The sequence below is a fragment of the Calonectris borealis genome, chromosome 3 (genome assembly GCF_964195595.1).
Source record: "Calonectris borealis chromosome 3, bCalBor7.hap1.2, whole genome shotgun sequence".
NCBI classification, from domain to species: Eukaryota; Metazoa; Chordata; class Aves; order Procellariiformes; family Procellariidae; genus Calonectris; species Calonectris borealis.
The window spans coordinates 92,679,009-92,693,635 of record NC_134314.1 but is presented as its reverse complement, the minus strand read 5'-3'; the positions used below and the strand labels follow the sequence as shown (position 1 = coordinate 92,693,635).

At 38.3% G+C, this 14,627-nt stretch overlaps 1 protein-coding gene across 1 annotated transcript in view; it reads right to left on the bottom strand.

Moving 5' to 3' along the window:
* The window catches only part of TTC27 (tetratricopeptide repeat domain 27), a 138,252-nt gene that overhangs the window by 48,836 nt on the left and 74,789 nt on the right, over positions 1-14,627 (bottom strand). Inside the window, exon 10 of the mRNA XM_075146694.1 lies at positions 13,645-13,758. Coding sequence (XP_075002795.1) covers positions 13,645-13,758 — 114 coding nt within the window. The remainder of the gene's footprint in view (positions 1-13,644; positions 13,759-14,627) is intronic.

Here is a 14,627-nt window from a genome sequence, read left to right as displayed (position 1 = left end):
TTTTTTATAACCCAACTATCCCTGTAACTTACTGGAGAGCTAAGCCCTTGGCATGATGGAAATTCTTTTGGTAGAAACATCTATCAGAAAAAGCAGTTCTCACTCCCTACTACAGCATCACAGTTACAAACCAATTTCGAAGCACGAACGTTCTCATTTTTTGAATTAGTTCTTGTTTTTGTAAATCATACGATCATTTAATCTAAAAAAAAGAAAAATAACATTTTCCCTCATTAATTACACAATAGTCCATTCTCTTCTATTTTATCTTTTTCACAAGCATTATTTTTCTTCACTATTTCTAAATTTATCTCACAAAGATTTGTCACCAGTTTAATGACATTTTTTACAAAACCCTTCACCCCACTTTCTGTGAATCCATACTCTCTAGGTCAATGATTACAAATCTCCGCAGCTTATACTTCACCAGTTTTGTTGCAGAAACTGATCTGCTGAAATCTTACTCTTAACTGGTGTTCAAGAAGCAAATTGCCTAAAGCATTCTCCTTGATTATCCCTGGTGTTGACCTACAAAATAAAAGTAAAATGCTTCCAATGTAATGTTCTCAGACTCTACCTTGATTTGGCTATACAAGCACTTTCTTGCCCCTACTTTAAAATTTGAGAGTAATTCTTTTCAGCTTTTATCCTACTTCCCACTGAAAATCTCCTTTGACAATACATGCATTGGCTTCTCTTAAAATCACAGCTTGTATGCTAACCTGAGGAAGTAAAATATGGTTTTTTGTATCAGGAGAAAAGAAAAACCTTACTGACAGGCTGTTTATTCTTTCGTTATTGAGCGAGTATACAAGGCAAAAGCAAGGACCACTAACTATGGGGATTTACTAAGTTGGTTTTGACTTATTACCTATTATTAGTAACTATTAGTAGTAACTATTAGTAACTATTATTAGTAACTATTAGTAACTATTAGTTATTTAGTAGTTAACTAATTATTTTGCAAGTATTAGAGCACCACTATTTCCATATTCTTTCACTTTAAATACTTTTAAAACTAAAACCAGTCTCTAGTCTCTCATTTCCTGCAATGGTTAAAGCAGCACTAAAATACCTTCTAATGGAAGAATTTTTCAGAACAATGCTGGATCACTTTCAAAATATTAGAAAACACACAGACACAAACACTTCTATCAATAACATTTGTCTCATTGTTATTGGACTTATTTCCCAGCAATTGTTTTTGTACGTCTTAGATTCATTTCAGTAAATAAGAAGGCCCTATCTACCACATGCCTGACTATAAATTAGTCTTTCAAGACTGAATTCATCCTCTACGTTTTGAGGAACAGTTCACCGTGGCCCTGGAACGTCTTGAACTACAATAACCTACGCACTTAGTGCTTTCTCGTCATGCCGAAAAACTCATTCATTTGGCAAGCTTTGCAGGGGAAGATTGGGGGTATATTTCTCGGAGAAAACTGTGGGAGGACAAAGAGAACTGTTTTGTTTTATTTAACTGATTTAATTTCTTACCTGTAATAAACTGATCACCACTACTGAATTATAACTGCAAAACTATCATCATCAGGGCATTTTATACTTGCTCTGCATATATTTTTATTGTTCTTGAAAACTATTAAAATCTGAAAAGAATGCAAAATTCATTCTGTCTTAATTTGGCTCGTAAAAAGTCATTTTATGGAGTAAATAGTTTCCATATTTTTAATAGACTACTGCCCTAATCAACCGAAATATGCATACAGTTTCGTGTCATTGAAGATAAAGCATATTTGAGCCAGAGAGAACTGATATAAGTTTATGCAATTTGAATTAATAAACTTCAATATTATTCCAGTCAGCAAATCATTTTAGTGGTTTTTTTTTGGTTTTATTTGTTCGGTTTTAGGGTTTGGTGGGTTTGTTTTTTTTTTTTGCATTTGCAGCTTCTGTTCTGTTCCTTTAAAAGATGAATTTTCATCAGCGATAAGAATCAGACTGTCCTTCAATTATACATAGCCTTATTTCTATCTTTTTTTTTTTAAACCAGGAGGACCCAATGTAAACATGTTTAAGACAACTGTACCTTTTGCATAAAATCCCTATTTTTTTTAAATTTAAATGGTAGAGAATGATGAATGGCATTTCTCACGTCCTAAATAAAGAAGTTAACTTGCCATTGTTTTAAGACTTTTCTAGATGGAAATGGAAAAGCAAATGTACATTATTATATCAATTAAATAAAATTATAGGCCTTGTAACCAGAAAGACAACTATCAAAATGTGTTTCGCATTTACAATTTGGTCCGTTCTTGTAGATATCTTGGAAACACATAGCTTCTGATTACACTGTTTTACAAGACATTAAAATTAGTAAATCTCGGTGTTTCAGGCATAATTTTATAGAGCAAACAAAAAAAACATGCCGCCTTGTCTTCTCAGCTCCCAAGGAGTTTCTCAACTCTGAATAAACTAGGTATTGAGCTATGAAAGAAAACATGCCTTTGCACCTGCATGACAGCTGTTGAAGGCTGGTTTACCACTTCAACATAGTCTCATTCCAGGTACTTCGCCAATGATTTTCACCAGATCATGCATCCAATTGTCTTTAAACCTCAGCATCAAAACACGTCCTGCTGGTATATTAATTTAGATTACTGATTATAAGTGTAGGTTTAATAAATTTTGTAATAAAATATCTAAACATTAATCGGATGTACCAGTTTTTCTCTACCCTAGTTTATGTGATAACTGCTTTATCACTTGGACTTTTAAACTTTGTTGTTATACAGTAGTGACCGCATCATCAATAGAGATATTGAATGTATAAAGATATTAACATTTTTACGTATTCAGCATCAAACAATTCAGCTAAATTACCAATTTTAAACAGTTATTCTACACTTCCTACTCTATAAAAAAATAGATTTATCACTTCTTCTTAACCTTATTGCAGAAAGTGAGCAGTTAGTAAAATTACGCTTGTTTTATTGCCTACCTTTAGTAGGCCTTTTATCTATGAGGTTCTTCAGTCTAATTCTCTGGTGTACCAGTTAAAGCTGTTTCTTTTTTCTACTTTACATGGTGACAAACTGGAAAACTACTGTTTATACAACACTTCCAGACCTTTTCCTTTGTGATATTCTGGTAATCCATTCTTCCTCACTCCATTACTACCTTGTCCTCAGGCAAACAAATTAATTCTTCACTTTAAACTTCTTCCCTAAGTATCCCCTACATATCTAAGCAAGATCATAATCCGAAATTATCCACATCGTAATGACTTCAAATTCCAAAATTATTCAGGAAGAGACTACCTCTTGAATCTAAGGTACTGGTTTCACCTACACAATCACTTTGATGGCAGGAAAGAGGGAAGGCCAAAAATTTCTAAGTCATCTATGCAAAAGAACTTGAAGTACTGGACTACCAATAAGACTTAGTTTTTGCATAACTCCAGGTGAACTTTTAAGATGCAAGAAGATGTTGATAGTTGTAAGGGGAAATATGCTGGGGCAGAAGTTATTGATTAGCATGCCGGAACTGTGCATGTCTGTATTTTTTCTAAAATGAGTCATGTAGTAGATTCTTAAAGTGAATGTTTTTGTTACATGAGGCCCTGCAAATGTATATTTCACTTTGAAAACAATACTAGCCAACTAAGAAACAAATATTCACTTAGGTTGTCAGTGTCATTTTACTAAAAAAAGCTTCAATTTCTTTATAATAGGGCTTTTACAGCTGGGTGGGGAAGGAAAGCACGCAAGAGGAAATGAGTCCAACAATCCCAAATGAAATATCAAACTTAGCACAAAAAAGGTCAAGGTCACGAGTAGAAGATAACTGGATTCATGGATGTCTGACGTAATATTTCCTTTTCATTTGAAAATGAGAGCCAAGCAGTATACCAGTCCTATGCAATTGCCATTTGGAATATTTTGTTGTAGTCAAACACTACCACCTAAAGAAGCATGGCAAAACAAATGAGGCCTCTAATAGCACAACAGCATTACTGACTTTCAAAATCATGAGCTTACTGTTCTCAACAAATATTGACCCCAAGGTTACTGAGTGCCAGTGCTTAGGATATGGGTTTCAATGTAAAAGCCTGTTAGTAACTTAAGCCTCAGGACAAATCCACTTACAGATGACACAAAATCTTCAGAAAAGTACTATGTATATTTTTTTATCTTTATGCCATTTACATTTTTTACTTATTTTAATCTTACTTATATGAAATGTAATTTTATAGTTATTACATTATCCTTATCAAGCAAGTGTACCTTCTTGATTGTTTTTGTTTTCAAAGAAAAAGCTGTTTCACCTGTCAATTATGTTATTCATTTTTATGATGTATCAAAAGGTGTAAGCAGAACTTCTCCTAAAGTCTCTAGAAGAAGCGAGATTTACAAGCTTACTTGTGAAGGGTGGGTTTAAAACCAGACCATTCATTTTCTGTTGCAAAAGCAAGAATACTGATATAATCCATCAGTTCACCATGACAGTGCTACATTTAAAATTAGTCCAAATACAGGCTAGATCATTTGGCGTTTGGGGAAAGAACATCCCCATTTCCATACATACATCTTGCCCCCTTTTTAGTATGCTTTCAGCTTATTTGTTTGCAGTGCAGCATTGTAGTCTCCCTCTTACTCTGCAGTCTCAAATGCCAAATATATCTGTCTGACCTTAGCTTTAATCTGCGCCTTTATATGAGTCAGGAACAGGAGAGGTAGTTGTAGTCTCTCTCCTAAAGAGATCTGCATTGAAAGTTCCCCCTTTCCTATCAGATGACTTGACATTTTTGTCACAGCTCAATATAGTTGCATACGTCTGCCCTAAACCAGTAGACATATGTCTCATGCAATCATACATGTGGAGACTCACCCATAGAGGACAACTGCATCTTGTATAGATGCAAGTCTTTTCTTGGTGAAGTAAGGAGGAGGGCCAGCAAAACCACTACCATGGACTTCCAGAGGGCGGACTTTGGCCTGCTCAGAACACTGGTCGAGAGGGTCCCTTGGGAGACAGTCCTGAAGGGCAAAGGGGTCCAGGAAGGCTGGGCATTCTTCAAGAAGGAAGTCTTAAAGGCGCAGGAGCGGGCTGTCCCCATGTGCCATAGAAGAACGGGCGGGGAAGACGACCGGCCTGGCTGAACGGGGAGCTCTTGCTGGGACTCAGGAAAAAGAGGAGTGGAAGAAGGGGCAGGCAACTCAAGAAGAGTAGAGGGATCTCATTAGGTCATGCAGAGAGGAAATTAGAAAGGCAAAAGCCCAGCTAGAACTCAACCTGGCCACTGTCGTGAGAGACAACAAAAAATGTTTTTACAAATATATTAATGACAAAAAGAGAGCCAAGGAGAATCTCCATTCTTTACTGGATGCAGGGGGGAACGTTGCCACCGAGGACGAGGATAAGGCTGAGGTACTCAATGCCTTCTTTGCCTCAGTCTTTAACAGTCAGAGCAGTTATCCTCAGGGTACTCAGCCCCCTGAGCAGGAAGACAGGGATGGCAAGCAGGATAAACCCCCCATAATCCAAGAGGAAGCACTTAATGACCTGCTACGCCACCTGGACGCTCACAAGTCTACGGGGCCGGATGGGATCCACCCGAGGGTACTGAGGGAGCTGGTGGAGGAGAGTTTGCCAAGCCACCCTCCATCATTTACCAGCAGTCCTGTTAACAGGGGAGGTCCTGGACGACTGGAGGCTTGCCAATGTGACGCCCATCTACAAGAAGGGCCGGAAAGAGGATCTGGGGAACTACAGGCCGGTCAGCCTGACCTCGGTGCCAGGGAAGATTATGGAGTGGTTCATCTTGAGAGCACTCACAACCAGGGGATCAGGCCCAGCCAGCATGGGTTCATGGAAGGCAGGTCCGGCTTGACCAACCTGATCTCCTTCTATGACCAGGTGACCCGCCTAGTGGATGAGGGGAAAGGCTGTGGATGTGGTCTACCTGGACTTCAGTAAAGCCTTTGACACTGTCTCCCACAGCATTCTCCTAGAGAAGCTGGCGGCTCACAGCTTAGACGGGTGCACTCTTCGCTGGGTAAAAAACTGGCTGGACGGCTGAGCCCAGAGAGTTGTGGTCAACGGAGTTAAATCCAGTTGGCGACCGGTCACGAGCGGTGTTCCCCAGGGCTCAGTACTGGGGCCGGTCTTGTTCAATATCTTTATCAATGATCTGGATGAGGGGATCGAGTGCTCCCTCAGTAAGTTTGCAGACAACACCAAGTTGGGCGGGAGTGTTGATCTGCTCGAGGGTAGGAAGGCTCTGCAGAGGGACCTGGACAGGCTGGATCGATGGGCTGAGGCCAACTGTATGAGGTTCAACAAGGCCAAGTGCCGGGTCCTGCACTTCGGCCACAATGACCCCAGGCAACGCTACAGGCTTGGGGAAGAGTGGCTGGAAAGCTGCCCAGAGGAAAAGGACCTGGGGGTGCTGGTTGACAGCCGGCTGAACATGAGCCGGCAGTGTGCCCGGGTGGCCAAGGCAGCCAATGGCATCCTGGCCTGTATCAGAAATAGTGTGGCCAGCAGGAGTAGGGAGGTGATCGGGCCCCTGTACTCGGCACTGGTGAGGCCGCACCTCGAATCCTGTGTTCAGTTTTGGGCCCCTCACTACAAGAAGGACATGGAGGTGCTGGAGCGTGTCCAGAGAAGGGCAACGAAGCTGGTGAAGGGCCTGGAGCACAAGTCTTATGAGGAGCGGCTGAGGGAACTGGGGTTGTTTAGCCTGGAGAAGAGGAGGCTGAGGGGAGACCTCATTGCGCTCTACAACTACCTGGAAGGAGGTTGTAGCGAGGTGGGTGTTGGTCTCTTCTCCCAAGTAACTAGCGATAGGACGAGAGGAAATGGCCTCAAGTTGCACCAAGGGAGGTTTAGATTGGACATTAGGAAAAACTTCTTTACTGAAAGAGTGTTCAGGCCTTGGAACAGGCTGCCCAGGGAAGGGGTTGAGTCACCATCCCTGGAAGTATTTAAAAGACGTGTAGATGAGGCACTTAGGGACATGGTTTAGTGGGCATGGCGGTGTTGGGTTGACTGTTGGACTCGATGATCTCAGAGGTCTTTTCCAACCTTAATGATTCTATGATTGTAAGTCCCCTGTTTGTAGCTAGTTAGCTAGCTTTGATACTGCCATTAGTGAACAGTAGTTATAAAACACTTCGCACAGGGTGCAAAAACTGCAGAGGAACTGCATACACTTCAAAATAGTAAGCCTGCATTAAGTTCCAACCTGTTGTGATTACACTGCTTTTATAGTTCCCAAATAGCTTGCTCTGGGGGAAGGGACAACTGCAGATAATGCCAAAAAATAGATCTTGCATCAGCTTTGCCTTCAGTTTTTCACTAAAGGGGGAAGTAAGGACAAAGATGGAGAAAGAAATAAAAAGAAGAAAAGCTATCACTGTTAAGTTAATTACAATATAGGAGGAACAGACAACTGCCTTAACAGATAAGGGAGAGTCTGGTTTGTAGTACCTGACATATGCATTGGACAATGCGACTCAAAAAAAATTGTCTACCAGTATTGGGCTATTTCAGAACATGGTTTATTAGCTGACCTCAGGATATCTATCTCCAGATTTGCCATTATATTTATGACATACAGCTGTAAAGATTCATCTATTCAAATTCAGCAACAGCTGTAAAGCTTCATCTATTCAATTTATCAATAGGTGGGAATAGTATGTCCTCCATGCCTTGCATCTGGTCTGATTACATGTGGAACTTAATTATTTTAATTGCTTAGTTCCTTGAAGCTGAGCTTATAATGCTTATGCCTTCCCGTGCGAAGCTTAGGCAGAAAGATGTGAATGTTGTGTCCTGGAATCTGTTGATACTCATATTTTTCTTTGCAACTCACTGTCATCACTATGTCTATAAAAAAAGTGTAATACTACTGTTCAATATGGCTTAACAATTCTCCTGTCTGACATTATGACTCCTAATACCATCATTCAAATTGTCAGGACACTGAGCGAAGAGACTTTAAAGGGAGAAAGGTAAATGCTTTCAGAGCTAAGATTCAATGGGAAACATTTGGAAAAAATGGGAGGCTTAGTATTTTTGGCTGCTTTTAGAAAGTGCATTGACACTAGAAGTGGAACAGCTCAGGTATTGAACATAGTTCTCAAAGGAGCAAAAAGGTTTGTACTTTAAAAGTACTAGCTGAGAAAAATATGAAGAAACTTTAGCACAGAAATAATGGTTTCATTCTTTTCCCCACACCAGCTAATAGCGCTGATCCAAACTGGCAAATACAACAGTGCAGTAGAAAACTTCTAGGCAGAAATCATTACCTGGAAAATTATACTATTCAATATTCTCTTTTTCGCCAGTGGTACAAAAACACTTCAGTTATTCCTGAATAACTCTTGGCAGACTGGATCTCTGATTTTTTTTTTTCCCAACAAAAAACCATAATTGCTTCTTGGAAGAAAACCAGAGGGAGCCAAGCACCACCACATTAATTATTTTGAAGTGTGCTAATGAGTTCAGTGTATCCCCAGAATAACTTGTGTCATGTAACATCTTCTGTCAAATCTATCATCTCCTAAAGCAAAATTAAATACGTCTGGAAATGTGTGTCTTGAGACTGAAATCATAACTATCACCAAGAGGTCACTCTCTCTTGTGATTGCTTTCTGAAGTAATAAGGTTTATTTCTAGGGTTCTGGAGACCTTGTGATCTTGCGTAGAATTCATTAAGGAAAGGTTTTGTACAACACCTGGCTTTTCTCCTCTTTTTAAACACTTTTTGGAACATGTGTTCTAATAATAAATACAATCCATAATAGTTGAGAATTATTGGGATATCAATGCAGAATCTCTACAGGATAGAAGAGGTGTGTCTTCCACTTACTGCCCTCCTGAAGGAAGTGAGTTAAATCTCTCAGTTCACCCGTGCATCTCTCAGATCCCAGTAACTTTCTGTTAAAACTTTCAACTTCATGTGAAACAAATTTATTAGCGATTAATTTTTCTCCTCCTTCCTCCCCTCTCCCATTCCATACACAACTAAAAGCAACTATTAAAATCTTATTTAATGTACTGTTAGAGTACAAGAGGGGGTTAAAGAATAGGAATAGGAACTCCTAGTACAGTGATCTAATAGTTTAGCTGAACAGACAAGTGCTGTCATTCCCTTGGTCATACTAAAAGTCTCTATATTGCTCCAACCATGGACTTGAGAGGCCTGATCAGAAAGATATATGACTTGAGAAGCAAAAGAAGCGGGAAAAATCTGTTAGCCTTAAACCTCTCTAGATCAGTCTAGTGGGAGGAAGACTGCTCCCCTCTCCTTTTTGAACTCTTCCCTTAAATTTGAATTTGTCCAATGTAGAACAACCGCCAAATAAAGCAAAGCACGGGGAGCAAGTTGGCAAGGAGGTGACAGTTTAGTTTTGAAAATAAAAAAGATATGTTTCTACGATAAATAACAGAGCTTTCTTGCATAACCATTTAAAGAGCATCAATGTGAAAATAACGAAACAGCAAAGCTGCATTCAGGCTCATAGAGCTCAAGATGCCAGTTCTGTTAGATCTATACCAGCCTTTTCTTTCCATAGGTGTACATAAAGTCTTTTCAGATTTGAAAGAACTGAACAGCAACTACCATGTTTCTATAGTAAGAACAATTTAAACAAAAAAAAAAATTCCCTTGTTCATACATACAGAAAAACATTAGTTGCTGGAGAAAATGACACTCTGAAGTATTATTTAAGTGAAAATTACAGGGCAGTTGACACAGAATTCCCAACCACATACATCTGTGTATGACTAAGGATATAAAACAACATCTCATGTGACCTTTCAATCTTAGACATAATTATTAGCTTATAATATTGCTAGTCTGCTCCCAGCTCTCCTGAAGTCTTATTAAAAACACCCTTTCAAGACACATTTCCCTCCCCTTAACAGGCAAATTCCTTTGCTGCCAAGAAAAGCAAGCAAGAGAGAACCGTATGAAATACCGCATATGTCGTGCTGCGTATTAGGAAAACCAAGCGATTAGCTTACAGGCATGCTATCACCAGGTGCAGCGAGCAGCAGAAAATACAATCAGAAAAGGGGCGCATAACAAGCTGATAAATGCTGCAAGCGTAGAGGTAGCCCGTGTAACCACCCAGATCAAGCTGCAGGAAGTAGCTGTAACAAATCACTGTAGGATAAGCCTGAGCAGGCCACTGGTGTATTAGGCACACGGCAGCTTCACCTCTTTCACTGCTGGCGTAATCCAGCAGTAATGATGCTCTCGCTTCTACCCCACTATCCTTTGCACAAAGCATGGCATTTTAATTGCTTCATGCTTAAAAATATTTAAAAATCCGCTGAAATGAAAGAGTACACTTATTTCATATATCAAGAAACTACAGTGGGATGTTATCCTTTATGTGCTTTAAACTGGTTGGTTTGTTTTGGGGGTTTTTTGTTGTTTGGTTTTTTTTTTTTTTTTTTTAAATCGCCCCTCCCTTTTCTCTTTTTTCATAGCTCCTAGACCACTCAAAATTCCTTTTTTCTCCCCCATCCTATTACTTGAGCTCTGGCTGCACTTTCAGCAGTAATTTGTGGTTTAACAGCTTATTCCAACCTGTTTTCCACTATTAATAGTTTCTGAATTACTTTCTTAGAATAGAAGGTAGGTGAAGATCCCAAAACTGATGTAGAAATGGCAGGTTTCTGGTTATGTGGAGAGCTATTTATCAAAAACTACTCCTTTTTCTTCCTGTTTTCTCCCTCCCCCTCTTACCTTTCTTTCCACCCTAGCACTTCTCACCCTCCCTCACCTACATTCATATGGAAAAAAACCAAACACCCAACCTTAAAAAAATCATACTCTATCCAGAGACACATTTTGGTTGGCAGTACCTTGATCCAGACTTCAATATATGTTATACTGGTCATGATTAAATATTCTAGTGGAACATAAAATAACTGTTTTAGCTCTCAAATACTGTTTCCTTTTCTTAGAAAAATGGTTGAAAAAAGTACTGGCTTTAGAAATCTTTAACCTTATTTTTATGGATCCAAACCTCATTTAGGCAAAAACTGGACAGAGACAACCAGTAGCATCCAGAAAAAGTTAAGAAAAAAAAGTATCTCCTCCTCCCTTCCAGTTAGCTACTAGCCGAAGTACATTCCAGAGTACCCAGAATGATCATTTTAAAATCTGTTCCAAAGACTACATTATCTGTAGTTCAGACTTTTAACGTAATCAGAAAAATGTTTTGAAACTGATCACTCCAATTCCTTTTGAAGCTTTCCAATTAGAAAAAAATATTTACAATATCATTTCATAAAAACTGTTTAACGTAAAGTAGGTATATATTTAATACTTGGAGCATGGTAGCTAAATTCAACAAATATACCCTCATTTCAAAATTATTTTCAAATAATTAAAATAAGTTAAACAAACATAGCCAGGCCCACAAAAAAATGTAGCTGAAAAATGCTTTCTTTGACAAACCAACAATGTAGCCTGGCTTGCTTTAGGGCTGAAAAGCAGCATATACCCACCCAGTGATATTCATCTAAAAAGATGATTATCAGCTGGTTAGAAGGGTTTGCAGACCCAGCGTAGAAGCAGGTAAGGGTGGAAATGGGGAAAGGAAGGAGAGTTACAGTAGAAGAGGACAGGAGAATCCCAGCGTCAGTAAGTCAGAGCCTATAATGGCTCATGCACTCTTCAGACAACCCTAAAGTACCTTACTTAGAGGATTTAGTTTACCACTTTTTATTCAAGCTGTCTTACAAGAATTTTTATAATTACTTTAAAAATTTGATATTGCAAACAATGGGGGGAATCTAATCATATTTACATCCACCTCCTCCCTTAATCTTCAATATCTAATCTTTCTACAGCAATCTGAACTAGTAAACATGAAATTGTAAAATAAACAAACAAAAACAAACAAAAAAACTCCACAAAAACAATTTGTATGAAAATTCCACAGTTTTGAAATCCATTTTCTACTGATAAATAGCTGCAGAATTCGCTAGCTCTTTGGCATCTTCATGAAGATGATATATCAAAACCTTGTGTTATGTATGAAAATAACATCATTCACCCTATGTTTTCTGATTCCTTCTTAGAACTGTTAGAAACCATGACATTAAAAAATTCTGATCTGATGGAACTCAGGAATGAAAACCTTAAATGGAAAGTTATTCAAGTTATTTGATTAATTTAGCACATATCAATCCTTAAACAACTTTTAACTATTTTTGGAAACTAAGCTTGATACCGTATCAAATCAACACAAATATGTCATTATATTCAAACGTCTAGAAAACTTAATGAAAGAAAACATAAACATACTAAGATTAAAGATAATATTTAAAACCACAGATTCTGTGTCTACTGTGAGGTCACCTCCCAAAATGTCACAATGCATGCTAATAAAATCCTTCGCATTATTGCAGTTGCAGCACACAATGAAGTCAGATAAATGTACTTGCAATGATAACCCCTTCATGAAAATTTCCATCATGAGACTGTCAAACTGTTTAGTATAACAATTTCCACTACTCAGGTTTAATCAAGCTAGACAAAAATGTTGGAGACACTCCAACTGTTTTATGGCTTAGGGCATCAAGGATCCTGAGATCGCTTCCCAAATGCTGTCAGAAGCTACATCTCCCAGACTTGGAATCCTGGCTTCCTTGACACTCTCCTACTGACCCCAGGAAATTCCTCTATAGCAACTCTATGTCGTCCTCAGCAGAAGAAGAATGCAGCAGCACATACAGGCTGCACTCCTTCAAAGATCCATGCATCAATAATGATTTTAAATGAAACATCACCTTTTCAGGATTTAATTACACAGCACCATAACCGTAAGTTTTATAAATTCCTGGCTGTTTTAGTCAGCAGGACTGTTGCCTGATGGACATATAGAAATGCCTGCTGGTCATAATGGACAATAAGACTTAACAGCATAAAAGATGACAAACAGCTAATAAAACTCTGTAATATGAAGGAAAAAAAAAAATCTTTGTATAGCCTACAGACCTTTCCTTTGAAAAATTCATTTTTTAAATAAATCCTATTAGCTGACACATTTCAGAATTTTAAAATTTCTTTTTTTGTATTTAGAAACTGATCTTCTCTTTGTTTGGAGCAAGATTATTTAATCACTGCCTCAAACTTGCAATAAAAATACTAATCACTACGTATCACATCAAAACAGTAAATAGAAAGTGCTGCTTTATTCACAAATGTGTTTTCTTGTTCTCACAATACCGATGACTATTTACAAGTTTCTGTTTTCTACAGATGACAGAAGTTTTACTCAAGTTTTACTTGAGTAAAAACTACTAAAAATATGATAGCAGTAGCAGCTTTACATTCATGAACTTCTACATAAAAAACTCCTTAGATCAGAAGTCAGAAACTAGAGCTAAGAAAACAGATTTTAATTTCTATTTTCCAAAAGTTGTCATGTTTTTGAAAGAAAGTGACCATTTATTACTTGTACATGTAAGAGTTTATCTCAAAACTAGCAGACATAAAAGGATTTGTGGTTTATGCATCTAATTTAGAGACATAATGAGAAAATTATCTCTCTGTGCAGTCCACAGAGAGGAACTGCAGAAGCTCCTAACTTCTGCCTGTTTCCATTTGTTATATAAAGAACGCCTATTTATAACAAGGCAGCTCAGAAGTCTTACCTGAGTCTGCTTCATTGCCCGTTCCATTCTCCGAATACTTCCTTTCTCAAGCTTGGTCCGAAGGAGTAAGGCTGACGTCTGAATGGCCCAGAACTTCGGCTGAGAGAGCAAGCACTGCAGAGAAAAATAACATTTTTTCATTATTTCATTTTAAAAGACACTGAAGACAGTAAAGTTTTTAACAGTGTTCTCATGCATGAATGCTGTTTCCTATTCTGAAAGTCAAACACATGGTTGTAGTACTTATTTGATGATTTGAGAGCTGTACAGATTACCTTAATCTATTTTCAATATAAAAGGCGGCCATCAAAACTATTTTCTCCTTCTCAGCTACTGTAGCACTGTGTGTACATGTACCCATATGGTGCATACACCAAACTGCACAAATTAAAATGGCTACTCAGAATGAAAGGGAAATAAAGAGTTTGATATTGAGCAGTCTGGCTCAGCCTTCTCTATACCTGCGTACTGGATAATCGTAGACAGCAGCAGGGATCCTACTTCTTAAGGCTGAACAAAACCAGTTCTCTCTTGGCTTCTCCTCATATGCAAGGTGCTCCGATGCCTGCATTAACAGCACCTCCACATTAAATAGGCTGAAATTGCTAAGAATCTGAAGAACATTAATTAATTTAGAATTTGCCATGACTTGAGAATAACGGGAAGAATTTTTGATGTGCACTAGATGTATAGGGAATATGGAATAAGCTAGGTAAAAAGCTTTCCTAAAGACATAGTAGGTTATCACTTGGAACACCCTGCCCTGATGCCAGGAACTTGGTGCCAGTCTCCAACCACTGATTTTTAGGAAAGCCCAATAGGAGATATGTAGCCAATACAATTTTGACATCCCTTAATAATGTACAGACCGCCTGGATTCTCTCCAGTATGGTTTCAGAGGCAGTATACCATTTTTCTGTTAGATATTCACTTTGAAAAGGGAAGCAGGAAAACTTCCTTGCTAATTTTATTGACACTACAAA